The sequence below is a fragment of the Aspergillus luchuensis genome, chromosome 6, assembly GCF_016861625.1.
Source record: "Aspergillus luchuensis IFO 4308 DNA, chromosome 6, nearly complete sequence".
NCBI classification, from domain to species: Eukaryota; Fungi; Ascomycota; class Eurotiomycetes; order Eurotiales; family Aspergillaceae; genus Aspergillus; species Aspergillus luchuensis.
In genome coordinates, this window is record NC_054854.1 from 1,555,303 (window position 1) to 1,583,284 (window position 27,982).

At 36.6% G+C, this 27,982-nt stretch overlaps 6 protein-coding genes across 6 annotated transcripts; 3 read left to right on the forward strand and 3 right to left on the reverse strand.

The window, feature by feature from the left end:
- Positions 1–7: 7 nt before the first annotated feature.
- Positions 8–921, reverse strand: AKAW2_60565A (dodecenoyl-CoA isomerase; the record flags this gene model as incomplete). Its single annotated transcript, XM_041692705.1, has 2 exons — positions 8–644; positions 725–921. The coding sequence occupies 2 exons, from the start codon at positions 919–921 to the stop codon at positions 8–10; spliced, it is 834 nt and encodes a 277-aa protein (XP_041546063.1).
- Positions 922–1,658: 737 nt separating this feature from the next.
- On the forward strand, positions 1,659–2,031 carry AKAW2_60566S (uncharacterized protein; the record flags this gene model as incomplete). The annotated part of the gene is made up of 2 exons (XM_041692706.1): positions 1,659–1,709; positions 1,780–2,031. The coding sequence occupies 2 exons, from the start codon at positions 1,659–1,661 to the stop codon at positions 2,029–2,031; spliced, it is 303 nt and encodes a 100-aa protein (XP_041546064.1).
- Positions 2,032–3,066: 1,035 nt separating this feature from the next.
- AKAW2_60567A (serine palmitoyltransferase small subunit family protein) lies at positions 3,067–3,524 on the reverse strand (the record flags this gene model as incomplete). The annotated part of the gene is made up of 2 exons (XM_041692707.1): positions 3,067–3,311; positions 3,410–3,524. The coding sequence occupies 2 exons, from the start codon at positions 3,522–3,524 to the stop codon at positions 3,067–3,069; spliced, it is 360 nt and encodes a 119-aa protein (XP_041546065.1).
- A 1,462-nt stretch (positions 3,525–4,986) lies between these two features.
- Positions 4,987–5,711, forward strand: AKAW2_60568S (peptide chain release factor family protein; the record flags this gene model as incomplete). The annotated part of the gene is made up of 2 exons (XM_041692708.1): positions 4,987–5,184; positions 5,295–5,711. The coding sequence occupies 2 exons, from the start codon at positions 4,987–4,989 to the stop codon at positions 5,709–5,711; spliced, it is 615 nt and encodes a 204-aa protein (XP_041546066.1).
- Positions 5,712–6,011: 300 nt separating this feature from the next.
- On the reverse strand, positions 6,012–9,365 carry CSE1 (putative chromosome segregation protein Cse1; the record flags this gene model as incomplete). Its single annotated transcript, XM_041692709.1, has 7 exons — positions 6,012–6,687; positions 6,743–7,046; positions 7,102–7,184; positions 7,238–8,562; positions 8,648–8,818; positions 8,875–9,185; positions 9,296–9,365. 7 exons carry the CDS (start codon positions 9,363–9,365, stop codon positions 6,012–6,014), a joined length of 2,940 nt encoding a protein of 979 aa, XP_041546067.1.
- Positions 9,366–10,176: 811 nt separating this feature from the next.
- TSC2 (putative GTPase activating protein (Tsc2)) lies at positions 10,177–14,877 on the forward strand (the record flags this gene model as incomplete). The annotated part of the gene is made up of 1 exon (XM_041692710.1): positions 10,177–14,877. One exon carries the CDS (start codon positions 10,177–10,179, stop codon positions 14,875–14,877), a length of 4,701 nt encoding a protein of 1,566 aa, XP_041546068.1.
- Between the last annotated feature and the right edge of the window lie 13,105 nt (positions 14,878–27,982).

A 27,982-nucleotide genomic window follows, 5' to 3' on the forward strand; every position in this document is an offset into this window, starting at 1 on the left:
CACCCACTCACAACTTATGCTTCTTCTCCCCACTCGCCAACCTCCTAAACTCCTCCTGCGGCACACCACTCAGAAACCTCTCAAGCCCCGCAAAAACCTCCAACCCATTCTGACGATCCAACACCTCCCTCTCGGGCCGTCTAATCAACTCCTTAATCTTCAGCAAACTCTCCTGATTCAAATGCAAGCCCAACCTCTCCTCCACCTCCTGCAACACCAAGCCCAGAAACCCCTCACTATCATCACTCTTCCCACTCGGCGCCGTAAACACCTTATTCACGAACCCCGTGGCCACCAACTCCTCACACGTAATCCGCTTACTCATAATAAGCGCCTCGTTGGCCTTCGCGATGCCCAACCTTTCCACGAACGCCCGCGACGACCCGCCCTCCGCTACAAGACCCAGCGAGGCGAACGGCGTGAGGAGGAAGGTGTGCGGCGCGGCGTAGATGAAGTCCGCGAGGGCAATGAGGGCCGCGGAGAGTCCGACGGCGGGGCCGTTCAGTGCCGCGATGAGGATCTTCGAGTGGTGCGCGAACGTGTGTGTGATGTCGTAGTTGTTTATTACGAAGGATCGGGCGAGGTCTCGTCGTGCGGAGGTGCCGAGGCCCCCGCCGGGGCGGGAGGAGTTTACGTCCGCGCCGCTGGAGATAAGAGGCATTAGTTATTATGTATTGGTATGTGTGTGGGGTGTGGGTTGGGGAAAGGGAGGGGCAAGGCTCACGCGGAGAAGTAACGTCCTGAACCTGTAAGAATGGTGATGTAGATGTCATCGCGCTTGTCTACTTCGCGGAGACGTTCGCCGAGGAGGTAGTAGAGGTCTCCGTCTAGGGCATTGAGTTTCTTGGGCCGGTTGAGGGTGATTATTGCCAGACGGCCTTGGTATGTGAGTTTGATGGGGTCTTCGGTGGTACTGGACATGTTGGAGATCCGGGGTGGTTTGTGTGTTGTGCTGTGCTGTCACAGAGAAGAGAAGAGAGTGTGTAAATAGTAGTAGATAGGGGTTACGCTAGGTATAGAACTTGTTTGATAGTGACTATCGGAGACCCGGACCGCTTCAAAAGAATGGAGATGATGATGCTGTGTAACCTGCTCTAAATGCACACTTGCAAGGTCAGATGGGCCTTACAAAGGAAATATCAGAGAGTGACAGTCCCAGAACAAAAGCAATTCCAGTCTTATTAGTCCCTGACAAGACAAATAACTAAACGGTGGATTCTACTAACGGGGATCTGCCATCCAACGCCTATGCGGGGAAACCCACGGACCGAGGCTTAGGAGCCTCGGCCCACGGCAGGCCGCGAGTCGAGTCGAAGTCCTGATGAGTAATAAACATCACCTGACTTGCCCGGCACGTGGAAATTGTTTGCTCTGTTTGCAATACATGGGTCGGCATGGGCATAGTCAGAAGCTCCGTGATAATAATCCGTCCGTAACTTTAGTATCGGAAACGATCAGCCCAGATTAATTTGTTTCGTCGGTGGATGGATCAGGAAAGATATCGCAACTTTATACCTCGACATTAGCATTAGTACTCTTTTTCCCCCCCTCATATACAACCACGCCCGGAGAATCAAAGATTAAAGACACACACACACTCACTCACTCACTCATCACCCGTCCATCCATCCCACCAACAGCATCAGCAACAGCCCACCATGTCCTCCATCCTCCGCAGACTCCAGGGAGGCAACCTCGAAGTGTTCAAGGTATGCAAAGCACCAATTTCTCTCATTCCATGCCCTAGTGGAAGAGCAGCAGAGTCTAATCCCCATCTAGTTCGGCATGTACATCATCTTCCCCATCGGATGGATGTATTACTTCGGCACGAATCTCGACGACCGCTTCAGCGTCCCCGGCTTCTGGCCCACAACCGAGCAATCGCACAAGATTCCCCTCGAGAAAGAAGAGATTGATCGCGAATTGTCGCGCATGCGCATGTTGGATGCAGTCAAGCGGGAGAAGCGACAGCAGCGCGCGGCGTTGGAGGCTGAGGCTCAGGCTCAGGCGGCATCTGCGAACGCGGAGTAAGAATGAAATACGAGGATTGATTGATTGATGCGGTGTGGTGCGGTTGTGTTTGATATTTTAGGGGTTATCGGTGATTGTCTACACAGCCTATGGATTTGGGGTGGGATAAGAATCTGTCTGAGCCGGGGGGGGGGGGGGGGATACGCTGGCGGATCTGTTCGGAGCCGGCATATATGTATACTTTTATATGCGTACCGCACATTTTCTGTGTGTGTGTGTATGTGCGACGAAGGTGAAAATGGGGGCTATGTTGCACAGTGTCCTACTCGCGTACCTACGATGGGAGGGCTCTTTTTTGGTTTTGTATAACACTCTTCTCTGAGCATGGCGGGAGTTGCATTTGGTTGATGGGCTTGATGATTGGATTGGGTATATTTCTGTTTATATTATTTTACTTCAAGTTATATGTACTTTTATCTGGCGCAATGTCAAAGCAAAAGTTTCTGCTCGGCTGAGCATATTGGTGCAAGAAATCGTGGCATTCCAAAGCATTCGGTGCTACCTCCGGCGTTACTGTCGTGCTCCGTACAGAATTAAAAATTTATATGTTAGAAAATGTGCAGTCAGTGGATCTCCAGCGTCCAGTCGCGCAAAGTAACACGAGCAACCAAGGTATGTGATCGTAACAATGATTTGCCTCGATACGGTATAAACAATATGCGTGAGGCAGAGTATGAACCAGGGGAGGAAACAAAACGAAGATGATGAAACTCCTAGGATGCGCCGGCCCGCTCAGAACAGTATCGCTCAAACTCCATGAAACAACTTCACAACGCCGATAGGAACCGTTCGGTGGAGGAGCAGTGCGGTGAATCGTGAAATGCTGATGCAATCCATGCTCGAGGACAAGAGAGGCATGCGGTCATAGAGGATAATTAGTGGCAGCCAGTATGCTGATATGGAATAGCGAAATGCAAGAAAAGTCCCGATGGTATCACAAGGAGAAACAGAGAAGCCAGATGACCCATTCGAGCAGCCCACAATCGTCACCAACACCGAGAATCCAGCCCGTATTGCTACTGTGGCGGGGATAAATCACAGTTCGGCGATTGGAGCAGTGGCTGTCGCAGCAGCATTCTTGGCCGTCTCGTACATCACTTCCAAAGTCTGGGTACCGGTCTCCCGGAATACGGAGCTGATCGATGGAAGGCTCGCAGAGATAAACGGACGCTCGCCGGCCCAGTAGTAGTAAAGGTGGCTATAAATGGATCGGATGTGGTCGGGAAGGTAGACATAGATGCCGGTTACGATCATTGAGAGGAGAGTGAGGAGAAGGGAATCTAGAACGTTCCCCGTTAGTACCATGCGGCTTTAATGCAAGAAAAATTGCAATCTCGAAACTCGGAGGGGGGACCCAATTTCAACCAGATGAACATACTAAAAATGAACTTTTCGGTAGGCGTAAGCATGTACACGGCGAAGGTCACCTCATATTGATATATCTTCAAGCGCACCCAGCGCATAAAGGAGTTCAGGATCCAGAAGAGAGTCATGGTGGAGGGTGGCGGGTTGTGAAAGGATTGAACGAAAGGGGGACCGGCGGCGAGCCAGGAGAAGGTCAAAGAAGGTGAAGAAGCGGAGAAAAGTGTGGAATACGAGGGTGATGAGGGGTGGAATTAGCTCCTGCCCCGGAAAGTCCTCAAGAGTATTATCGCCGTCGCCCACTGAGGTGGAAGCAATTTGTCCCGGCGCGCTGGGGAAGGGAGGAGGAACAGTAGTAGGAAGACGGAGATGATTTTGTTGAAGTTCAACTAGGCATCCATGATCTGTCCAGTCGGTTTGCCGATAGAGGAAAAGATAAAGTGCTGAGTCGGCAGGTCACAGAGAAGGGGGAAAAAAATAAGTAATAGAATAAAAAAAAAAGAAATAATACTATCAAGGTGTGGGTTGATCGACAAAGAGCTGATCAAACTCCAGTCGGTGAAAGGGACAGAAAGTAAGAGGGAGAAATTTGGCAGGAGGCTGTGATGGTTGAGAGAAAAGTAGAAGAGTAAATTAGCCCCCTCAATGTAAAAGAAGCTCAGATTAAGTCCAGGGGAACAGGAATGGGGGAAAAAATAGGCAGGATGGCCACCTCAACTAAGAATAGCTTCACAGCCGGACGGAACAGATAGTCATATAATTTAAAGTCATGAAGAACGAATACGAATTCAGATAACTAGAGAGTTGGACCGGCGGCCCCCGTCAAGTCCATGCTTGCGATCTGGACACTGTTTCAAATCGGCCGCCGAGACCAAGTCAAAATCAATCCACCGCCACGGGAGAGAACTAAACCAAAAGGTCCACTTCCCTCTCCCCTCAGGGTCCAGCCGAAGGGATTGCAGCGTGCAAAGTTTCAGACTCTCATCCAATTCACTGGAAACAAATGCCTACCCTGCCTGTCTTTGCCTTTCGTAGGGAGGATGTTCCCGCGCGATCTGACACTGATTGGCGTGCGGCGATGGCTGTCGTCCGCGCATCCACTGGGCGGCGTACGTCACCCTCTCCGCTTGGCCAAATTTTCCCCAGGCCTATCAATTCCTTTGTAGATTCAGGGTGAGAAAGAGGTGAGACAAATCCAATAGAATCCTCCATATTGTTTGAAAACCAGAGAATCAGTTCCGATAGAAGGAGAGGGGAACCGCAGTTGGAGTATGGAGTAGATAGTAGTAAGTAGGGCAATAGAAAACCCAACTAACTAAAAGAGTTATCTGGTGTGGTGCGAGACTAACTGTCTTAGTCACCGACCAGTGAATGGTAAATTCTGGTATGGTATTGTAAAACGGGTCCAGATCCAGTGATGATTTGTCGCCCATCCCGACAGTACAACTAGTAGCACTAGTACTTAGCAGCAGCAGCAGTAGCAGCAGCAGCAGTACTTCGTACGTCGCCGCCAATTACACCATGCAGCTTCATGTAATACTAAAGCAATAAAGTACTCCAGATGGAACCTAGTAATAGGCGCCTCAGATCACCATGTTCCGTCCCCTCCACTTGACCCCCTACATCACACGCCCCTTTCTCATATCGAATTACCTCCCCACCCTCCCAAGATTCTTCACTCTGTCTGCGCTCTCCCTCGCCAGCAAAGCCTTACCTCCCCGCCTGAAGATTCAAGATGCCGACGTGACCATCTCATACCTTAAGGGCACTGGCCCTGGAGGCCAAAAGATCGTATGTCAACCTGATATAATATCTCCTATCCCTCCCACCCCAATTCTCACTCCGCTGGCTAAAATCATTATCATTATCTGATACTTACTTTCCTCTTTTCCAATGCCTAGAACAAAACCAACTCTGCCGTCCAGATCATACACAAACCCACCGGTGTAGTGGTCAAGTCTCAAGCCACAAGATCCCGTTCCCAAAATGAAAAGATTGCCCGTCAGCTGCTTGCTGACAAGGTCGAAGAGCTCTTGAATGGGGATCAAAGTCGTGCGGCCATCAAGGCCGACCGCGCCAGGAAGAAGAAGGCCAGTAAAATGAAGAAGAGCCGGCGCAAGTATCGTGAGCTCGAAGACGGCAAGGAGAGTCAAGAGATAGAAGAAGCAGAAGAAGAGAACGATGCACCAGAGTCGGCTGATGCAAAGCATGAATCAGAATTGGAGGGAGCAGACATACAAAGTCCTCATCAGCTGTCCGCTCAACAACCGATTCTACAGCAGAAGCATCTCCCAGACATCGAGCGAGGCCAGAGGTAATGTGATCCTCTGCATCGAGTGCGCCGCTAGGAAATAGGCACGCTGTCGCTCTCCCAGCGTAGTTTAATTTAGAAAACGTCAACCACTAGTCATTTCGCAACACAACTACGAGGAAGTCAAGGCATATCAGTGTCATCTAAATATAATTCAATTCATAAGGACATGCAATGGAGTGGTTGAAGCTAGCCAACACTTTCTCCATGATTTCTTTTTGGCATAATGCAGAGACGGTCGAGTTATCAGACATAGGATCTTTTTTATACATCCCAGTAAATGGTGCAAACTGCTCCATTAGCCTGCTCATGCGATATAACTAAGTAGCACTGTCTTCGCCTCGGCTCCAAGACGCTCCTGAACAAAGCCAGAAATGCGCCCGTTGTGCTTCTTGTCTGCTTCCTTTAGATACTTGCCAGTCCAGGCCTTCAGGTCGGCGCCCGTGTCGGGCCAAGGATCCCTGGTCTGTGGTCGCACAGTGTTCAACGCTGTGAAACCAACACCGAATGCCATATCCTCCACGTCATGCTCGGCGATGATGTCATCCTTGCTGGCAGGGAGAGGAGGCAGCTCCAGAAGCTTGAGAAGAGCCTCACATGTGAAGCCCCATCCCTTCTTGTACCGGTTAGCAAAGGCTTCCGAGTTAGCAAGAGTTTTAGTGAACGATAGCACTGCGGTCTTGCGGTCCAACGGACGAGCGAGCTTTTGTGTTTCGGGAAGGATGATGTTCAAATAGATGGGAGTGAACAGCCTGGAGGCAGTTAGCATGCTAGCTCCCACGGTAAATTTGAATTGTACATACTCGGGCTGGACCTTGTCGATCACTTGGATGACGAAGTCAGCACTGTAGCCCTTGTCATCCTGGGCAGAGACGAAATGATAGAAACGGACGAATCGGAGGGTCAGGTTCTCCGTCTTGGAATTCTGGAGGCGGGTAAGGATAATCTGCATGATGGAAACAAAGTATTGTTCCAGTGTTGCCCTAGAGTATAGTTAGCAAATGATCGTATCAATGATCATACTGGGGCTTCGCGTACGGAGGGAAGTTTGCAACCACAGACTCCAACAGGTCGAATCCATAACCTTCATTGGTCTTGGTCGAAAGCAACTTCTGGAAGATACCCAGAACAGGAGCAATTTGCTCATTCTGGATGATGTATTGAGATCCGCGGTGGATGATGCTCGACAGAAGTCGCACAAGCGCAGGGATGTTGCCCTTCGACTCCCACATGACAGGCATCAGGATCGGGGCAATCAGGTTCTGGTAGTAGTCAGGGAGTGTTCCCGAGGGGTTTGCCTCAAGAAGTGCAGCAAAGAGTTGGAAGATATAAGGCATGAACTCTAATCATACGTTAGCCACAGCTCATAGTGCCGTTCCTTATGGTTTGCAACTGACCTTGCACATCCCCTTGGAGGATCTCTGCGAAAGGAGCGTAAAGAGCTTGTTCGAGTTTGTCGGGGTTGGCAGGGGCCGCAAACCTAGAATCCATCGGTTAGTGACCGTGTTCGAGCGACTGCCGGAACTCACGTACCGGATAAAAGCTCCAAGGGCTTCAAAGTGGAAATAGTAGAACCTAGGGTTGCTTGGGTTGCTGCTGATGATTTTCGTGATAGTGATCAGGTGCTGAAGGACACTGTCGGTGTGCGGCACAATGCCCTCCTTGATGACGATCAGGACTCTCATCGCACATCTCATCAGGAACTCGTTCTCCTGCACCTTCTGAGGGGCCTGGTCCTTTTGGATCAGTGAGAAGATGTGTTCCAACAAGTCCTTAGACAGCGGTGTAATAGTAGCAGGGGAAATGATCGGTTGGCCTTGGCTGTCGGTAAGGTAGAGGACACGCTCCACGGCGATCGCCGCATAACTGTAAACGACATATTCCGAGGAGCCGAGGTGCTTGACCAACATAGGGAGAACTTCCTGCCACTGCTCCTTGGTGATAATGCTTCGGAAGAGGTAGAGGTACTTGATGGCGTCGACCTTGAGAATGGGATGTACACCCTCATCGTTAATCAAATCAGCCGCAAGGTGCTTCTGGAAGAAATCGGTAATGCTAATGAGTTTGTTCGTAGCAGTCACACCGTGGCTTGACGTAGCAGTTCCCTTCGCCGCAATGGCAGAGAAAAGATAGGTTGCAGTGTCCTTGGCCTTCCAGTTAGTGGCGGGAGCCTTGGCGTATTCAGAAAGGTAGTGCTCAGTGTATCTGAGAACAACGCTCGTAACGGATTCCTCAAATCTCTCGGCAAGCCGTCTCAGGAAGTCGGTTGCGGCACGCCGTCTAGTATCGCTGTCTGAGCCTTCCAGGTCACGACGAATGAACTCAATCGGCTCATCCTCAAAAAGCTCCTCGTCAGATTCACGCAAACTGACATTGGGGAGAATGACCTTCTCGATGATTTGGCCGAGGGTGCCTTCGGCCTGGAATACAGCCGCATGTTCGGTCATGCCCGCAATCGAAGTCAAGAATTGCAGAGCCCTGCTGACCAAAATGTCGTACTTGGTTTCCTGACCAATAAGTGTCAAGAAGCTCCATGAGCTTTCGACAAATTGTCCAATATGAGGCTTGAACTCATCCATGTACTTTTGCACGTACAGAGTCAATACTTGGAAAATCCCAGCACGCGCAAATTCCAGCTGTCCTGCCTCGGTATCGTCATCGGTGTGCAGGAGTTGGTTATCGTAGGTCAGATACTTGAGCAAGAGCGAGGCTATCCCTGAAATATTTTCTTCGAACATCGGAGGAAGATCGTGGCAAGAAAGGTCATACATCAATTTAATCATCAAATTGAGTTGCGTGAATCCCTGAACAAGATTGTCTTTGTTGGATTTGTTCTCTTCAAGGTAGGCATCCAGACCCTATAAGGAAGTCAGTTTGCTGTCAGAAAACCCATTGGCCTCGACAACACGAATGGCCCATGGTTTTGAGCTCTGAGTAACCCACCTCGAAAAGAGCCAAGAAAGGGCTGCCGAATCTTTCGAGAACATGATTGATTTCCAGGTACAGCTGATCCGACCGGAAAAGGGGTCTCCATCTCTTGAAAATGGAATGTGCGACTTGGAGTACGCCATTGTTGACAGCGGGGTTGTTCGGCTGGAGTCGAGAAACGAGATCCTAGGGACGTCAATTGACCACGCACAAGCCGGGAACATGACACTTCTCTAACTTACATCCACAAGTGTATCCCATCGCTCCCAGAAATCACTGTCGGCGATAACGCTAACAGCTTCTCCCAATTGTGTTTGAATGCCCGTAGGGACGGAGATCATCAGGCTTATCAGCTCCCGCTTGATGGTAGTTACCTCCTCCGCCTGGAGCTTGTAGTTTCCATCTTCATCGGTCCAGTTCCTCTTAATAAAGTTCTTGAAGCATAATGCGCTAGCCAAACGGGTATTGTAAGGGTAGGACGCGGAAGCCGTGATTTGGAGGAGCTGCAGAGAGTAGTTCGGTTTTTTTTCCTCCTGGCGAAGAGCAAGTTCGGCTGGTCTCACAATCAGTTGGGGTTTCTTTGATTAATGCAATGTAAAAATCAAAGCTTCCAAAGGACTCCGAAGTGAGTCTTTGAGGTAAAAGGCAGAGAAAATCACCGACCTTGCTTGTTCTGCCTGGGATCCAAGCTTGCCTCGAGGAGCTGCGCAACAGCCCCAAGACCATCAGCCATTTTGAAGCGGGGGTGTAACTAAGAAGCCAAGGGAGCGATATGGTTGATATATGTGAAAAAGTGACACAAATTAGGGGGTGAATGCAGATTTTTGAAGAAGAATGAGGGGAAGAGCTTGCAGAGCTAGAACGGGTTAATCTAGAGAAAGAACCCAAGGGTATAATAAAGAATGGCTCCAGTAAAAGCCGGGTGGGAGCTCGATTCCTGGACTGGCAGTTTGTTTGGCGGTTGCTTTGCAAAATCCAGGCGGTGAGTGGCGGTCGCGGGGTGATTCTGCCCATCAGGTGACCGGGTGCGGATCAAAGCCTTGCCGACCTCCGCCAGATCATCATCATCGCTGCTCGGAGGGGAAAAGTGGCTTGGCGCACTTTTGCTCTGATTATATCCCCAAAGTATCAACTTAGCTTCCCTGTCTCTTTGTTCACCCCGGCTGTACTTGTTCGGCAACCTTCCTTTGTCTGCCTAAAAGTTGGAATACATGCTTTGACCGATTCCCCGATCCCGGTTGTCCGAGTACTAGTTTCCCACTGATATGCCGCTGGGAGCAGCTCTCCGAGTGTAACATTCGGTAAAAGCCTCATATATACGCCTTCTGCGGATCTGTTCTCGTCCTGATCCATCCATATGACCTGCCAATGGTATGTGAGATTTTGCGTAAAGTGGATCGCCGATGTAGAGCTGGTCAGTTCCAGCTGACCGGTGACCTTCCGTGGCCTCTAGTCACAATCCCGTCGCTGACCGGTCATCGGACAGATATAATAGTCCTCTGCCCTGAAGAACCCCATACACACCCCCTCGTCCGCTGGGACGCATGTCTTCTGACGATGCTCAATCCCCGTACTATACCAAGCACGCAGCATCAAGTTTTGTCGACGTACTCAAGTCACTAAGCATTTCCCGCCCAAAGTCACCTTCTCCAATCTCGCTCCACGATAGCAGTGATTCCTTATCGCATTCATCGGATGGACGCAGGATCAGTCGGACTGTACTGGGATTTGACTCAATGCATCGCGGTAGCGTCGTATCCAGTTCATCCGACACCTCTGGTGCACGGGATTTCGATACGGCAGTCCGAACATTGGCTCAGAGGCAGTCTCTAGGCCACGCTGTAGAAGAGGCGGAACAAATATCAAAGTCACTCCAGTGGTTCACTCCGGAACAATCGCTTGCTCTTTGGGAAGCCGGGGCGTATCTTTTCCACCATGAAAGCTCACCCGAAGCTCGACGGAGCGGTTCGATGTTGTTGGAAGCCGTTGCCGCACGGCAAGACCTGTCTCCCGCAGCGCGGCGCATCGTCTTCGATTCAATAGCAAAACCATCAGACAATGACGTTGTTCCCGCGCGTGTGCAGTCCTTGATAGCTCTATCGGATCATGGCCGAAAATTAGAGTTTGCAGCCTCGTCCATTCTCCCTGTGATATCGTCTTGCTTGCTTCCATTATATGAATTGGTCTCATCTGCGCGGTTGAAAGCTAGGAAAACCAAAGTTGGCAAAACAAATGGGTTAGGATACGACGGCGCTGTATTAGATGACCTCCTACAGTTTGCGATCGATCTTATCACACTACAACGCAAGCCACCAAGCGACGAAGAGGTACAGACGTTGTTAGATCAGACTTTCACGATTTGCCGGAAGACAAGCGTTGCCGCTGACATCAAGAACTCCCTGGGCGTTTTTGATGCTGTAATACTCTATGCAGACGTTCCGGATGGAAGCTTCGTTCCTATGCTTGAAGTATTATGCAGCATTCATGCATCTGTCAAATCGTTGTCCGGTCCGACGTCGAGAGCTGTGCGGAATCTAGCAAAGTCTAGAAGGCAGTCCGAGATGATGGACAACCTATATGCGTTTCTAAGGGAGTCCTGCGGTGAAAACTCTCGTAACCTCAACGTTGTTCGGGGAGCGGTTTATGTTTTCATGGATCTTGTGCGCGCGTATGGTCAAGATGGGATACCCAGATTCCAGTTCGGACATCTGATAGAGTCGCTCCAGGTTGTTGTAAAGAAGGACGATGGCCGGTTGGAGGCAGATATCTTGGAGCTGTGTTTGAATGTTTTGGAAGGTGACTACGTTCACACGGCCATGGAAAATGACTGGAGCGAGTTTGTGAATTTATTGAATACATGCTCTCTTAGGGCCGTTGACGAACACGAAGAATCCCCCTTCACAATGCCTGATGCGCAGCCGCGCGGCAGCGTGTTAGATGACACACGGTCTAACATCCTTGCAAGCACCATTCAGATTGCATCTACCTTGGAAGCGCTTTGGGATCGCTTAAATCATCAGCAGCGGCTAGACGCCACCCGTTTCCTAATGAATGCCTGTCGACATATCGAGCCTCCCCAGGCTGAGCTCGTTCTCAACACTATCCGCACCGAAGGATTTTGCTCCCCGGAGAGCCCGGATTGGGTACAGCAGAACCAACGTCTCATCCGATGCTTCATCCGCTCCCGCAGCAAACCATCCGACGTTCGAATCTTGGCTTTGGATACTGTGAAGGATTCTTTCTCAACATACGATTCTCTGGTTCTCTTCCAGGAACAGGGACTCCTTGACCTCATGCTGGAAAGGTTTGCTGAGGAGGACGATATTTTATTTCTAGAGTCGTTGGTCTCTTTTCTTGTCGACACTTCTGTGCTCGTCAGTGATAACGAAAGTTTTAAACGTTTGGTGACAGTGTTAAGCTCGCCCATGAGCAAAGACCTGGACAAAGAGGGTATGATCGGCTCCGAGACTTCGACAACTTTGTCTTCGGAACGCCGTTCTTTTAGCAGTGTTATGGAGCTTTCCTTGGCCAATATTTGCACTATTGGACTTGTCAGGATGTTTCTCCGATCCCTAAACATGTCAGCGACTAAGGCGGCTTTGGTGTATGAAGCACTTCTGAACATAGCTCAATGCTCAGAGCGGCCGGTGGACTCGCGTTTGACATCACTGAAGCTACTATTTCGACTCCGATGCGATTCGTCAGGCTCGATTACCGTGACCTCCGTCTCTGAACAAGATTTCATGATGAACGTTTCCGGGCGAAATGTTGAAGCAGGCTCAAAACAACAGGGTGACCCGGCCGGTGAACATATCGTTGATAGCGAACAAGGGCGACCAGCAGCCCATGCAAGGCATTCGGCTCGGGAGCCATCGGTGCTTTCTAGGTCGTCCGGACGTAATCCAAGCATTCCCATTCGGACCTCAAGACTGACGCCTCCTCTTTGGACCTTCGCTACCCCGCAGGCCCTTCCTGAAGCACCCCCGGATGAGTCGAGTCCTTTCGTCTACGCTTATGCCACGCCAGAAACGAGTCACCATATAGAATCTGAACCTGCGCAAAAGGTTGCATTGAAGGCGAACATGTGGCTTGAGACCGTCATCTCATTGCTGCAACGGGAGTCTAACTGGGATCTCTACAGCTACGTTCTCACCCATCTTGCAAGCCAACTTCAGAATAAAGATCTCTTCAGCAACGCAGTTCCCCAAATCAAATTACTGCGCAGTATCCTTTGCGATCAGGTGAAAAATGACACGTTTCGTGAGCCTCCACCGTCAACAGGTGGAAAGAAGACCGACGTGGCTGGTTACATATTCGAATTTCTCTGCTCTTTAGTCAGCTATCATGAACACTTTGCCAAAAGCGAAGAAGACGAGCTTGTCCGTGCATTCATGATGGGTATCATTGGATCCTGGGGTGGCACGTCTCGCGGATGCATACATGCGCTCTCTGTCTGTTGCCATGAAATTCCCCTTTCGGTAACTAAGTCACTCAACGGAATCCTTGACAAGATGTCCAAAGTGATTACAATGTCCAATCTTGCTGTGCACATCTTGGAGTTTTTGGCTCTTCTTGCACGCCTTCCTGATGTCTATATCAACCTACGCGAGGAAGAGATCCGCACTGTCTTCGGCATCTGTATCCGATTCTTACAGACTTCCAGGGAGCAGCGATTCAAGGCTTCTGAGTCGCCCACCAGGAATGTTCAGGTTCCAACAAGACTTGGGAGTGGTGTCCGAGATACTATGGCTTCGCCCGCAGAGTCGTCTGATTCTTCACTCCAGGACGGGATGTCAAGATACATATATACTCTTACGTATCATGTCATGATCTTCTGGTTTCTTTCATTGAAATTGCAGGATCGAGCCAAACACGTGAATTGGATAACTAGCAGACTCATATATCGGGATGAACACGGTAGAGAGACAGTCGAAGAGCCAAGCCAGGTCTTCATCGACTTGATGCAGAGAGCGGCCTTTTCGGATTTGGGCGACACTATACCCTATCCGACCTTTCCCCCCACGCCTGAAGATGGACCTGCAGTGAAGAAGTCTTGGATTGTAGGTATGAGCATCGTGACTGTTGAGACGGCTGGAGTATCAGGCTTGACTCAGGTCACCAAGAGGCAAGCGTCAGGGACAACCTACGCAATGTTTCAGCAACGAACTGCACCTGTTCTTCCTCATCAAGTCCCACCCACGCCAGATGCCCACTTACATTCTGACACCATGCGCACTGCTGTCCTTCCGAGCCATATCATGCTTCAGCTGACAACCACGGCTTTCCCGACACCTACGGTGATGCAACCAATTCCTCTTCCCGATGATGACATCACACGCCGAGCACTGAACACCTTTGACCGCAATGACATTGTGGATGGACACAAGATTGGCGTCATATACATCGACAACGGTCAGACCACTGAAGCAGAAATTCTGTCGAATACCAGCGGCAGCCCAGACTACGAATACTTTCTGTCAAAACTCGGAACTAAAGTACCGCTCCAGGGTGCTCGATTCAATACCCAAGGGTTGCATGCGGACTTTGATGGCCAATTCACTTATGCATGGCGTGACCGGGTTACGGAGATTGTCTACCATGTTCCGACCATGATGCCTACGAACTTTGATAACGATCCATCCTGCATCAACAAGAAACGCCACATAGGAAATGATTTCGTCAACATCGTGTTCAACCGGTCGAATACACCTTTCAACTTCAATACGATACCCTCTCAATTCAACTTTGTCAACATTGTTATCAACCCTGTGTGCCGTCTCACCAATGATCCCAATAGCGCGGAGTCGGGACGAACCGATTTTGAGAACATGTTTTACCAAGTGAAGGTGATGAGCAAGCCTGGGTTTCCAGAAATATCACCTGCTGCGGTGCCAAAGCTTATCTCCGGGAAGAACCTGGCCCCGTTCGTTCGGATTCTCGCTCTCAACGCGTCTGTTTTCTCGCTTGTCTGGCACAGCCAAGGAGGCGAGCACATTTCATCGTGGCGCAACAGACTGCGTGAGATCAAGAGACTTCGCGAGCGAGCGCTAGGAAACCAGGCTCAAAGTTCTGAGGCTGCCGAAGGGACTTATCCCGGTCAACGCCGCAACACCAAAGCCAACATATTCTCCGAAGAAGTACCCTCGCGCAACACCTCTGTCCGGACCGATTTTGCGACCGATTGGAACGCAGCTGCAGACACGAATATCCTGCAGAACTTGGACTTTTCGCGCTGGGGTCGTTGAAAGCCACACGTTATCTTGGTTTAGCTCGACCAAATCGGGAATGGAAAGCCCGGGGCCAGAAAAGAAAAACGAAAACAAAACAATAATAGTTCACCTGATTTTCATTGACTCACTTATGACCCCTTTGCTACGACGGATGACTGTACATCTTAACACCCATGCTTTGCGACTTGTGTAAATACCCCTTTTGCCCTGCAGCACGCAAAACAAAAGTTCACTGTCCTCAGAAAGCCTTTCTTTTCTTTTTACCTCCTGTTTCTTTCATTGCGATGTTTTCCTGTCCTGGTCCACTCAGGCATACCTTGGGAAATGAAATAAATAATCAGATGTAATATCGCACCATTGTCACCTGCGTAGACTAGAAACGTAGTTATGACATTAGTGTTTTTCAACTCCATTTGAGACAGCTTATTACTTCATTAATGATCAATTCCGTCCTTAACACCATCTGACACTTGGAAGTGAATTACCATTTTGCTTTCACTCTGCGATAGGAGAGCAGTGCCAAATAAAGTTCAAACAACTAGATACCAAGACATTTATGACACTACATAGTAGATCGTAGATAGATACATTGATATTTGATTGATAGTAGATCCCCACTTCCCGCACCCGCCCTGTAAGTAGTAGTTTGTTTATTATACATACAGTAGTTTACATGGTATATCACCACAAGGGCCTACAGGCGCTGCGCGGAGCGCAGCGCCCCCTTTTAGATTTGTAATCATTCAATCACGTGAATTCCCTTAAAGATTCCTACGATATGAACACTTGTCAGACCGAATTGGCCAGTTGGCCGACGAACTTTGTCGTTCGTTCGGTCAGATCTAGCCAGCTGGTCGACTGCTACACTCATATAGCTAGGGGACGTGAAAGAAAGCAAATACAACTATTACTTCTCTCCGAAAGACCTATATCACACACAAAAAATGGTACTGCAGCTGGGCCTTATATCCCTGCTTACTGCTACTGTAGTGGCGGCTATATCAGTAATAGAAAGAGATATGAGATACATAATATCTTATTATATTAAATTGACTAAGGCTATCTACAGTATTCAAGAAATGACTGGCGAGCTAAGAGTGCTGTTTTTTTTTTTTTTATTCTTAGAAATAGTCTCTGCAGGAACAATATTAGTATTTTTATATTTTTTTATCTTAGATACTAGAAATATCTTAGTAGTTTCTGATATTCTCTTCTTACCTCTCAAGTTCTGCGCCTGAAGCAAAATTATATAAGATTAACTGGAAATTATTCCTGAATCTACAGACTTTACTGTCACCGGCAGGATATGAATAGAAAAGAGAATTAATATTAATTTTAATATAAAATATTAAGTTAAAGTATTCTTATTTTCAGCAGATACTGTAAATAAAAAATCAGATAATATTATTATATTATTTAAAAATAAATTATTATTAGTATTATCAGATAAAGACTTAGAGGATAACTTATTTTTAGATAAAGTAATATTTTTATTTTTAATAATAAATTCTTAGCTTAAATTGAGATAACTGTTATTAAATTTATAATTAATAGAAGAAAATATTAATTTTTATATAATATATTTATCTAGAATTTTTTAAGAGGAAGGATTCTTACTGGCCTGAAATATAATATTATTAAAAATATTTTAAAAATCCTCAGAAACAGAGCTCAGCTAGCTAGAAAAAATATTACTGGAAGTAGTAATAGGTGCGGGAATAGGATATATAATAGAATTATTATTAATATAGATATATTTAACTGGGATTAGTAGACATTAGTTACAGTAGTAAAATTTAGTACAGGATTTAAAAATATTAATTAATATAGATTCTGTGAGCTGTATAAATATATATATTAGAAAAAAATAATACTGCTAGAAACAGCAGTAGGAATTAATTTAAAAGCTATTAGTAATAGAAAGCTTAATTAAAATATATAAATTAAAAAAGATTAATATTAAGTATTATTAAAGAGACTAATAATTAAACTATTTATATAAACTAGATAATTTAATCCTGGTAGAAAAATATTTATTTAATATATATTTAATAAAAAAGCATAGTGGAGATTAAAATCTAGAAATATTATAATATTATCTAGAGATTTATAATAAATATATATTATAATAATAAATATACAGTACTCTGAACTATTATAAATATAATATATTATTAAATTAATAAAGATAATATAAGAATTAATTAATTTAATATTAATAATCTTATAATTAGAGTCCTGTAGATTACCAGGTAGAATATATAAATTATTAATAATTAAATTTAAAATTAAATTATTATATTTATTATATTTAATATAAAGATGGCCAGTAACTTTAACAAAAATATTTTTAGAAAATATAATATATATAAAGTTATAAAAGTTTATTATAATAGATATTTCTTTTTAATAAATAATTCTAATATAGTTAAAGTTAAGATAACAGTCTAGGATATTCTAAAAAGTTTAAATAATAGTATAAATATCAAGATTTATCTACGCGACTAATAAAGAATCTGTAAGAAAATAGATAATCTGTATTTATTAATTATTAAATAATATAATAAAAAAGTAAATAAAATAATTAATTTAATAATAACTCAAAATAAGCAGACAGTAATACGGAAATAAAAATAATAATTAAAAAAAAAGAATTATATATTTTAGAATATTTAGAAATATTATATTTTAAATATAGAGCTGTTCTGATACTGGATTATAAATTATTTTAAAATCAAGTAATATTAATAAATATTTTATATTAATTATATAAAAAAGGGCTATATACAGCTAGCTATAAAAAAAGACTAGAATCTATAAATCTATTTTAATATAATCTAATAACTGGTTTTAAATTTTATTAATTATTATTATAAAAATAAGCTATACTGGAAACTGTTAGTAGATTAATTTAAATAGAAAATTAATCTTTCTGTTCTCAAGATTAATTTTATATAGAAAATAAATTTATTTATTAAAATTTCTATTATTAAATTATATCTTTAAATATAACTACCTGATATAAAGAAAAATTATCTAGAATTTATTATATAATTTTTATAACAGGACTATATTACAAAAAAATATTAATAAAATATTAGATTTTAATTATAAAATTAATAATAACAAACTACTATTGTTAAACTATTACATGAATTCTTTAGTAATTTCTTAATATATAATATTATTAATATTATATAAATTATTTTTATAAATAGTAATGATATCGCCGGGTAATTAATTAAGAAAATAATTATTAAACTTCTATATAATATTATTATAGAAAATCAAGATAATATATCTAATAAAATATTTTAAATTATAATATTTAAAATATATATTCAGGTATATACAGTCTTTAAAATTATTTAATTAATTATATATAGTTACCACTAAAAAAAAATCTAATTATTTATATTAATTTAATTTAGCATGTTAAGCTATTTAATAAAAATATAATTAAAAATTTTTTTTATATATTTAAGTATTAGTATTATACTATAGATATATATTTTTAATAAAATAAAATTATTTAATAGATTTCTAGATAATTATATTATATATAACAGTATTAATAACCTCTTATTCTATACTAAAGAAGATAATAAATAGAATTTATTAGAAATTATTACTAAATATTATTAATAATTTTTTAAATAGATATCTAGCATCACAGATATCCCATAATATTTAATTAATTATATTAAATATATTTATATAGGTTATCAGAGTCTTATTCTAGATAAATAAATTAATATAATATAGTAATTTATTAAGATTAAATTTATATAAGATACTATAGATAAAATTCAAGTAAATAAAAATAAAAATTTTAAAATATTTATAAATTATTTAATCTCCAGACAGCAGAATAGAAGTAATCTTAGTTAAAATAATATAAAAAATAATCTTATTCTATAACCAAAGTTAATTACAGATAATCTAATAAATAAATATTTTTCTAATTTTATTAAAGTTATTAAGAAAGAACTGGCAAGTCTCAGATATCTAAAAATTCTAAAGAATAGTTTAATAAATACTTTTTTGATAATTATTAAATTATTTTTTTTATTTATTAGCTGACTGGACCAGGACTTTATAATTATAATTTAATTTTTCTATAATTAAAAAATTATTAAACTTCTTCTAGCTATTCCAATTATAATAATATCTAAAAAAATTATAATTTTAAAATAATCTTTCCTCCGCCTGTATATAATAATATAAAAAAAATAAAGATTTAATATAATCTTCTCTATTAATTATTTAATTAAAATCTGAATTTTATTATTAATAATATAGTATAACAGATCATGTAATAAAATATCTATATAATATATTTAAATAAAAGAAGCTCTTTTATAACTAAGTTCTCTATATATTATAATAAATAAAAATATATATTATAAAATAGTATCTGTTTAAAATTTATATACTTTTTAGAAATAAAAATTTTATTTATTATTTTTAATAAGTATTTCTAACACATAACAAGCCTCTTTAAAAGAAGATTAAAAAATCTTATTAATTATATATAGATTATTATATTCTTTAAGACTATAAACAGCTATTAATAAATACTGAATATAATATATTTTTTAAAGTAAAAAGAGAGAATATATACAGCTGATTATTAAAATATATTTTTTTATTATATCTATTATTTTTTATTATTAATATAATTAATTAGTATTAAGATTAAAACTAACAATATTTATAGAATAAAAATAAAATTAAATATAAAGATTTACTTTCTATTCTAGATATAGTATTTAGATATTTTCTAGTAAAGTAATCTTTTTATAAAATAAGCTGTATTATACTCAAAGAATATATTAAAAAATAATTTTTAATTATTAATTTATAAATATATTTTATTAATTATCTTATTCTTCTTCTATATTATTATTCTTTTATTAAAAAGATAAACTACTAAAGAATTTACAGAAGAAAAATATTTATAGATTATATAACTAAGTAAATATTAGATAATCTTTATAAAGCTAATATATTATCCACTAATATATTTCTTAATCTTATTAATATTAATATTAAACTTAATAATAGTATAATCAGATCTTTTATATATATACTTATAAATATAATAAACTGTAGAAAGATTCTTATGAATCTTAATATTAATATAATTATTAAATATATAGCAAAGAGCAGGAGAATAAGATATAATTTATATATTATTAATTTCTAGATTAATATAAATAAATTAATTAGAATATTGGACTATAGTTTATTAATTATTATTATATTTTATATATTAAATATAATAACCACTGTATAATTATATAAATTTATAAAAAGACTTCAGAAACTTTTTTTTATATAGTTAAAATTTACTAGTGTCTGGATTAACAAAATATAATAAAAAAATATTATTATATTAAATATTATAGAGATAATAAATTATATATTTTATAATAATATTATAAAAATAAAGACTTCCTGGACTATCAGAATCAAGAATCTTAATATTAATAAATTTATTAATATATATAGGATTATCCTAAGAACTATTAATCTAGAATAAAGAATATAAATAAAATAAATCATATTTCTAATACTTAATAACCTGTATATAAAAAATATAAATATTAATTAATATTCATGAATTAAAATATATATATAAAATATAAACCTGAATATAAGTCTTATACTTACTAAAAATACTATTTTTAAATAATTTTAAAAATATATTATTCTTCTGTTTAAAAACATGTATAATTAAATTAAATTAATTATTCTACCTTTATATAAGATTTTTATCTATATTTTTTATTAATTCACTAGTAATCTTAGTCCAGCTAGAATTAGTAGTAAAAATAATAAAAAAAATAAATTTTCTAAAATAATAAATAATAATCATAGAGTCCTGGTAATACTTTTATATATTATAAAATTCTTTAATAAAATTAACTAGTAGAATTCTTTGATTAATTTTATTAAATATAATACTAGTATCTAGAATAATATAAATATTATTATAAAAATCAACACAGATTTTTGACTAGTTATATTAAAAGAACTAAAAATACTATATTTTATATAAAAGCTAAATATTAATAACATATTATTAGAAAAGACTGTATTTTAATATAAAATATTAAAAAATATTAAATATATAAAAACATGTTATTAATAAAATTTTTTAATTAATATTATATAATTAATCCAGAAGTTATCTAGACAGAGAAATAAAAAATTAGTAAAATAAGTATTTTAATATATATATAGATATACTGGTTAAATTAATACTATATAATAATATATTATAATTATAATTTCTACTACTAGTAGTATAGAATAGAATATAATATAAAGATAAGTATAAGAAATATTTAAAATAAATATATATAATTTAATATCTATAAGAATCCTGATCAGGAATAACAGTTTTATTAATTAATAAACTAGTATTATATATATCTATATCTTTAAAATCACAGAGAAAAGTATTATTAATATATTAGAATATTTTATATAAATATAAATAAACATTATAATAATTTAACTTCTTATACTTTAGTAGAATATCCAGAATAAAGCTAGTAATTTTATTATTTATTTAAATAGTAAATAAATTATAAAGATAATCTTAGTTATAATTCTGAATAAAATAAAAATATAAATTTAAATATAAATAACTAAGATTTATATTCTAGTCAAGAATCTCTTTAGTATAATATAAAATAATATAATAAGGGTTATATTTCTGAATAAAAGTATTAAGAATTTCTAAAATAGAATATATGCGCCTGATTATATATAAATATCTAAAATAATAGTAAAAAATATTTATAGAATTAAAAAAATAAAGCTAAGTAAAAAATAAAAAATAATCTTAATAATTTATTAAAGAACCCTGTATATAATATATAAAATTTTATAATTAAAAAATATAAATTTATTCCTAAGCATTAATATAATTTAACTAATAATCTTTAATTAAGATAAATATTAAAGAGCTATTAATATTATAAATATTATAATAAAATTTCTAAATTTATTGACCTACTTTATTATTATTATTATTACTAAAAAATACCTGTAATAAAGAATTAAAAGCAGGCTCTAGAATAGATATAAAATTATTTATATTAATATTACTAGAAAGATAGTATAGAATCTGTAATTTCTAAGTTTTTTTATAATTACTAAAATTTTTTATCTTTATATTTTAAAATAATACCCGGCAGTCAGGACACTCAACTAATATCTAGTCTAATAATAATAAATATTAAAATATAAATAAATTATATATAGTAAATAGAATAGGAAAATTTATAAAGACTTTAATTAATAAATTATTTAACAGAAACCAGTAATTTAAATATTTTTAAATATGATTATAAAGCTCTAGTTAGATATTATAATTTTAATATATATAAAGAAAAGATAAATTAAATAAAATATTTAAATATTAACTTATAGTATAGTATACTGAATATTAAGTATATTAAATATCTAAATAAATATTATTATATCTATTGGTATAATATATATAATATATAATAAATATAATAATAAAAAGATTTATTATCCAGAAGAATAATCTTACTTTTTTAATAATTTCTAATACAGATAAAGCAGAAAAATAAAATAAAAATATATTAAGCTATATAGTTAAAGATATTAGAAAAGAATATTATACTATAATAATAATTAATATAAAATAAGTAATAAACTGGATTAAAAGATTTAGAGAATATATACCAGAGATATCTGTATTAAACTGTATTAAAAAAAAATCTCTATAAAAAAAATAAAAATATTTTAAATATAAAAATAAAAATATACTCTAATAAAAAATAACAGATATAGTAGTTCTTATACTTAAATTTAGTCAGGATAAATATTTTATAATTAATATAATTATAATTATTTAATACAGAGCAGTCTATATTAATTAATAATTATACTAAGCCAGTTAACACCAGAATTATATTATAATATATATAATCATATTTATATACAGATAGAAATTTAAAGTAAGTAAAATAAGTAGAAGAAATTAATATTTAAATTATTTAAATAAAACTCCACCAAACACATGATATTAAAAATAGAATATATACTATAATTACCTTATTTAATCTAATCTTACAGTCTATATACTGGCAAGCAATATCAGATATTATAATTAATATATTAAAAATTAATAATTACAGTATTATATATATACATAGTAATAAAAAATAATAACAATAATTAATTAAATTAATATCAAAATACTAGATATTTCTAAGTAAGATTTAAATAGCTCTTACTAAAAGTTATAAACTAATTTTATATTAGAAAATCCTGAGCATATAAAATCTTTGACTAATATAAATTAAGAAATTAAATAATAAGTATATAATCAGTATTATATAAAATTAAATAAAATTATATAATTTACTATCTGACTCTATATACAAAGCCTATAATAAATAAAGTAATTAAGCTTATAATTTAAAGATAAAATAATAAATAAAATATACTGATCCTATTATAAGATATTATATTTATAAAATAAAATCTAATAACTATTATAAATAATATTACTTTTATTATCTGATTTCTGAGAAATATTTATAGCAAGATTTAATATAGTAAATTAAAAATTTAAATCAGATAAAAAAGAATTATCCATATTATAATCTTTAGGAATATTAATCTGTGAGTATTTAAGAAAAGTATTTTAAAAAAAATTAATATTTATAGTTAAAGAAACAATATAAATACTGGAAGAATTAAAATTATATATCTGAGATAAAGCTCAGATTATTAAAGATAAAAATATATCTAAATAATTAAAATATACTAAAAAGATTAAAAAGACTAAATCTAAATATAGTAGAAAGACTGAATAGAACTATATTAAATCTAAATATTATAAAATAAAATTACCTGCTGCAGGTATAGAGCTAGATATAATTATAAATATAATTAATAAAGTAATTAGAATACTATATTACTATATAAAAGAAGATATAATTAAGCTAAAAAATAAAAATAATTTTAAAAATAAAATATAAAAGACAGCTGGAGTAGGAATCTATTTAATAAAAATCTTTTTTTATAATTATATAAACTGTATAGAAGAATTTTTTTTTATTATTTTAATTATTATTTCTATATTATAAGAAATCATGAGCTTATATTAAGTAGAGAAAAAATTTTGATTTTAAAAATAAAGTCTGAATTAAAATAATAATACCTGAATTAATATTCAGGTAGATAAAGATTCTAAGAAGAAGAATTCTTAATTTATTATATTATATTCTCTAGCATAGTTAATATCTATATAAAATCAGGATTATTATTATCTAGAATAGGATATTTTCCATTATTTAAGCCAGAGTATAAAGACATTCTGAATAATAGAGATAGAATAGATAGAAGATAAAGAGTAAGATTCAGAGATAAAAATAAGTAGAAAAAAAGAGTTATTATACTATATACAGATAGACCTCTTATAGGATATAATACAGGACCTAACTAATTAAAATAAGTTATAATTAATAATGACCTAAAGTCCTAAAAGTAAGGAGCAGATAAGTAGCTGATAGATAAATCTATATAGATTATATTAAAAGAATTAGAAATATATTAACAGACCATAATATATACTAAAAAAGGAGATATGAAAGCGGCAGAATAGATAAAATAATATAAAATTAATTAATCAGAAAATAAAATTATATAGTTATAAATAAAGATCATAGAAATAGCAAAACACAGCAGTAGATAAATATATATATAAATATATAATTATTATCAAGCAATGCTTATTATTGTTATAGAATAATAGATAAGTCTACTCAGACTGATTATATATAATACAGCAGTATTAACTGGTATAAAAAATAATAGTATTAAGTAATTCAAAGATTAAGAAATATAATATTCTATATAGAGACAAACGCGAGGACAGGCAGAAAAATATAATTAAGATAAAGACTAGTATTAGTATAAAAAAAATATAAATTAAAATAAATAAAATAATATTTATACAGCTGAACTTTTCTATAGATATATTAAAGATCTTAAATACTAGATACAGTATATAAAAACTATTTTAAATAATATATAAATATATATATACAGCTAGATAAATAAATCCTGCAGTTATTAAATTATCTAAAAAAGAGAAATAAGAAATTAACAGTATTATCAAAGATAGATATAGCAAGAGAAATATATATAATTAAAGTAAAAAAAATATAACACAGATAGAGAAAAAAAAATAATAAATATATAGAGTGGGTCAGCAGAATATAAAAAGATAAAATAATAAATATATTATAAATAGTTATTTCAAATAAAACATATATTATAAAGTAATATTTCCTGCCTGCAGGTAATCACTGATAATATAAAAAAATTAAATATAAATATAAAGATATTATTTTTTAGTAAGATAATATATTTATTATTCTTTATTATCCTGCTCATATAATTATTATATATTAAGATTTAAATATTAAGTTATATTATCAGTCTTTCTAGATTATTAATATATTTAATATATTATTTTTATTTATCTGTAGAGGATGTAAGATTCTTCTTATTTATATAATTAAATATAATATTAAAGATATTAAAATTATTAAAATATAGACAGTACTCTGGTACTGTTACTATTAGAAAAAAAATTATAAAAATTAATTAATAAGTATATAAAACTAGATATAATATAATAATACTACTAAAATAATAGATCAGATTAGTAAAAATAATTATAAAATAATTAAATTTAATATAATCCAAGTGCGGGAGCACCTGGTTAGTAAGATAATAAAAAAATTATATAATAGAAATAATCTTAATAATCCAACCATTATTTGATAGAATAAGATTAAGAATAAGCTAATATATCTAGACCATAAAAAATATAATAATAAAAGAAAAGATATATCAGATAATAGTACTTCAGATAATATCTAGAAAAGTAATAACTAGAAGAATAATATATTAGAAAATAATAAAAAAAATAATAATCTTAGCAGTAGTAACTCAGTTATAAAAAAAAGTATAGATAAGAAGAAAATAATAAATAAATTATAATAAATATACTCTGCATGACTATATTATAATATATTCTATTAGCTAGCTCTTCTCTAATTGGTTAAGTATATATAATACAACTAATATAATATCTATATTAAGTATAAACAGCGCGGGAGATAGTTAATGCAGGAAAAGGATTAATAGAGCAGATATTAGAAAGAAAAAGGCAGAAGAATGTAATAGATAATAAAGATAGAAAAGATATTAGCTAGATACTATTATATAATTAAAAAGTTATGAAATTATTAAAATATTATAATATAGTTAAAAAGACATCAAATTGTTAAATTAAATCAAATTTCAGATTATATATAACAGTAACAATACTGATCAAATTTATATTAAGAAATATTAATTTAACCACAACAGGCAACACAACAAGAAGAAAATATAATATCTAATATTAGTAACAAACATCACAAACAGCAAGTAATGAACAGTAAGAGCGAATATCAATGAAATAAAGAGTAAAGGATAATAGGAAAAACATATAACAGGAAAAGATCATTGACATAGAGCAGAAAGGCTATTACAGGAGGACCAAGGCAGTGAGCGTATGGACCAATCAGAGAGCGAATAAACACAAAAAGTACGCGGGAAGACAAAGTAGTATATAATAGATCTCATATAACTACTTAGTTCAAACTATCGGCCGCCGAACCTAAATCGATCAACGCCACAGCATGATGGTTAGATCAGTAATTACGATAGTGGCCTGAGTCATGTTCTATTTCAGTCTGAGTACAGAATCAAACAGTGGATAACTCTGCCAGTCGTAAAAGCGGGTCTGATAGATTGAGTTAGGAGAAGATGAAGATGTGTGTGGTTTCGGTATAGGTCAGGGGCAGTGACTGGGAATCAATGTTTCTTTCTTTCTTTCTTTCTTGCTTTCTTTCTTATTTTCTTATGTTCTTATTTTGTACAATATTGTTTTGCAGGGTAGATCGGCTATAATACCTTGTGACAGCTGAGGTGTGCTCATGTAGTTAGTAGTGAGTGCTCACTAATTGTGTAGAAGTGTGTGAAGTATCCTATGAGTATAAAATTCAGTTATACGTATCACCTAGGGGGAAGTTGCAAGACATGACAGAGATACATTGTGGCAGCCAACCTTTTCTTGGGACCCGACAGAATCCCTGTACATCAGAGGGACCAGGACAGGGAAGCGTGTGATTGGATCTATCTAAAACCTATCTGAATCTTCAGAGGTTTTCAAGAAAAGCCGCATAGGCAGCAGGAACGGTGAAGAATTTAGTTGGTACTTGGCTTACAGTACAGGGTCCCATATATTTAGCCTTGGGAGATTTCTCCCAAATGCTGCATCAAAAGTCCAACACATGAGGAGCAGCTAGCTGCAGGGGGCCTGACACTACATTAAGTTTTTGGGCTTAATATGGTGATCCCTCTCGACTTCCTTCTAGAACCTACAGAGCACACTGTGAGGCGCTTACGCCACTTTCCTTCCCAGAATAAATACTGTATACGGAGACTCTGGGTAAGCAAAGTGGCGTCAGCTAGATTGCGTTCTTGTCTCGGGCCGGAGTGGGAGGAAGAGGAAGCGCTTTCTGGATCTTTGCAGGCTGTCGATCACAATAGACAAATGCGGGCTGTTATTAGCTTATCAATCTAAGAGAGTCCAACACATACGTAGCGCTGGTCAAGAAAAGAGCGAAAGGGCTATTGTCAATACTCCGTAGTGGTGGCCCCAGACTTGGTCGGATGTCGATGGGAGGGAGTCGGGGCTTGGCCCTGAAAAGGTCTCAGCTTAACCACACGGTCTCTTGCGAAAAGCCCACGCGATCGATCGATCATTCCCGACTGGTATAGGCGGCAGGGGAAGTTTTGCGGATTCCAGAGATCGGACGATTATGTGTCTCAATGTCTAGATTTCATCCCACCTTTCCTCACCCGCCAGTCAGGCATATGTGACCCTCTCCGCTAAATTTTAGCGATAATGTGAGTATACCACAGGTTGGCTGGACGCCCCATGCTGGCCGGACCCGAAAGTATTCTTCAAGTTATGATCTACTATTAACGGGATAGCACCTGCAAA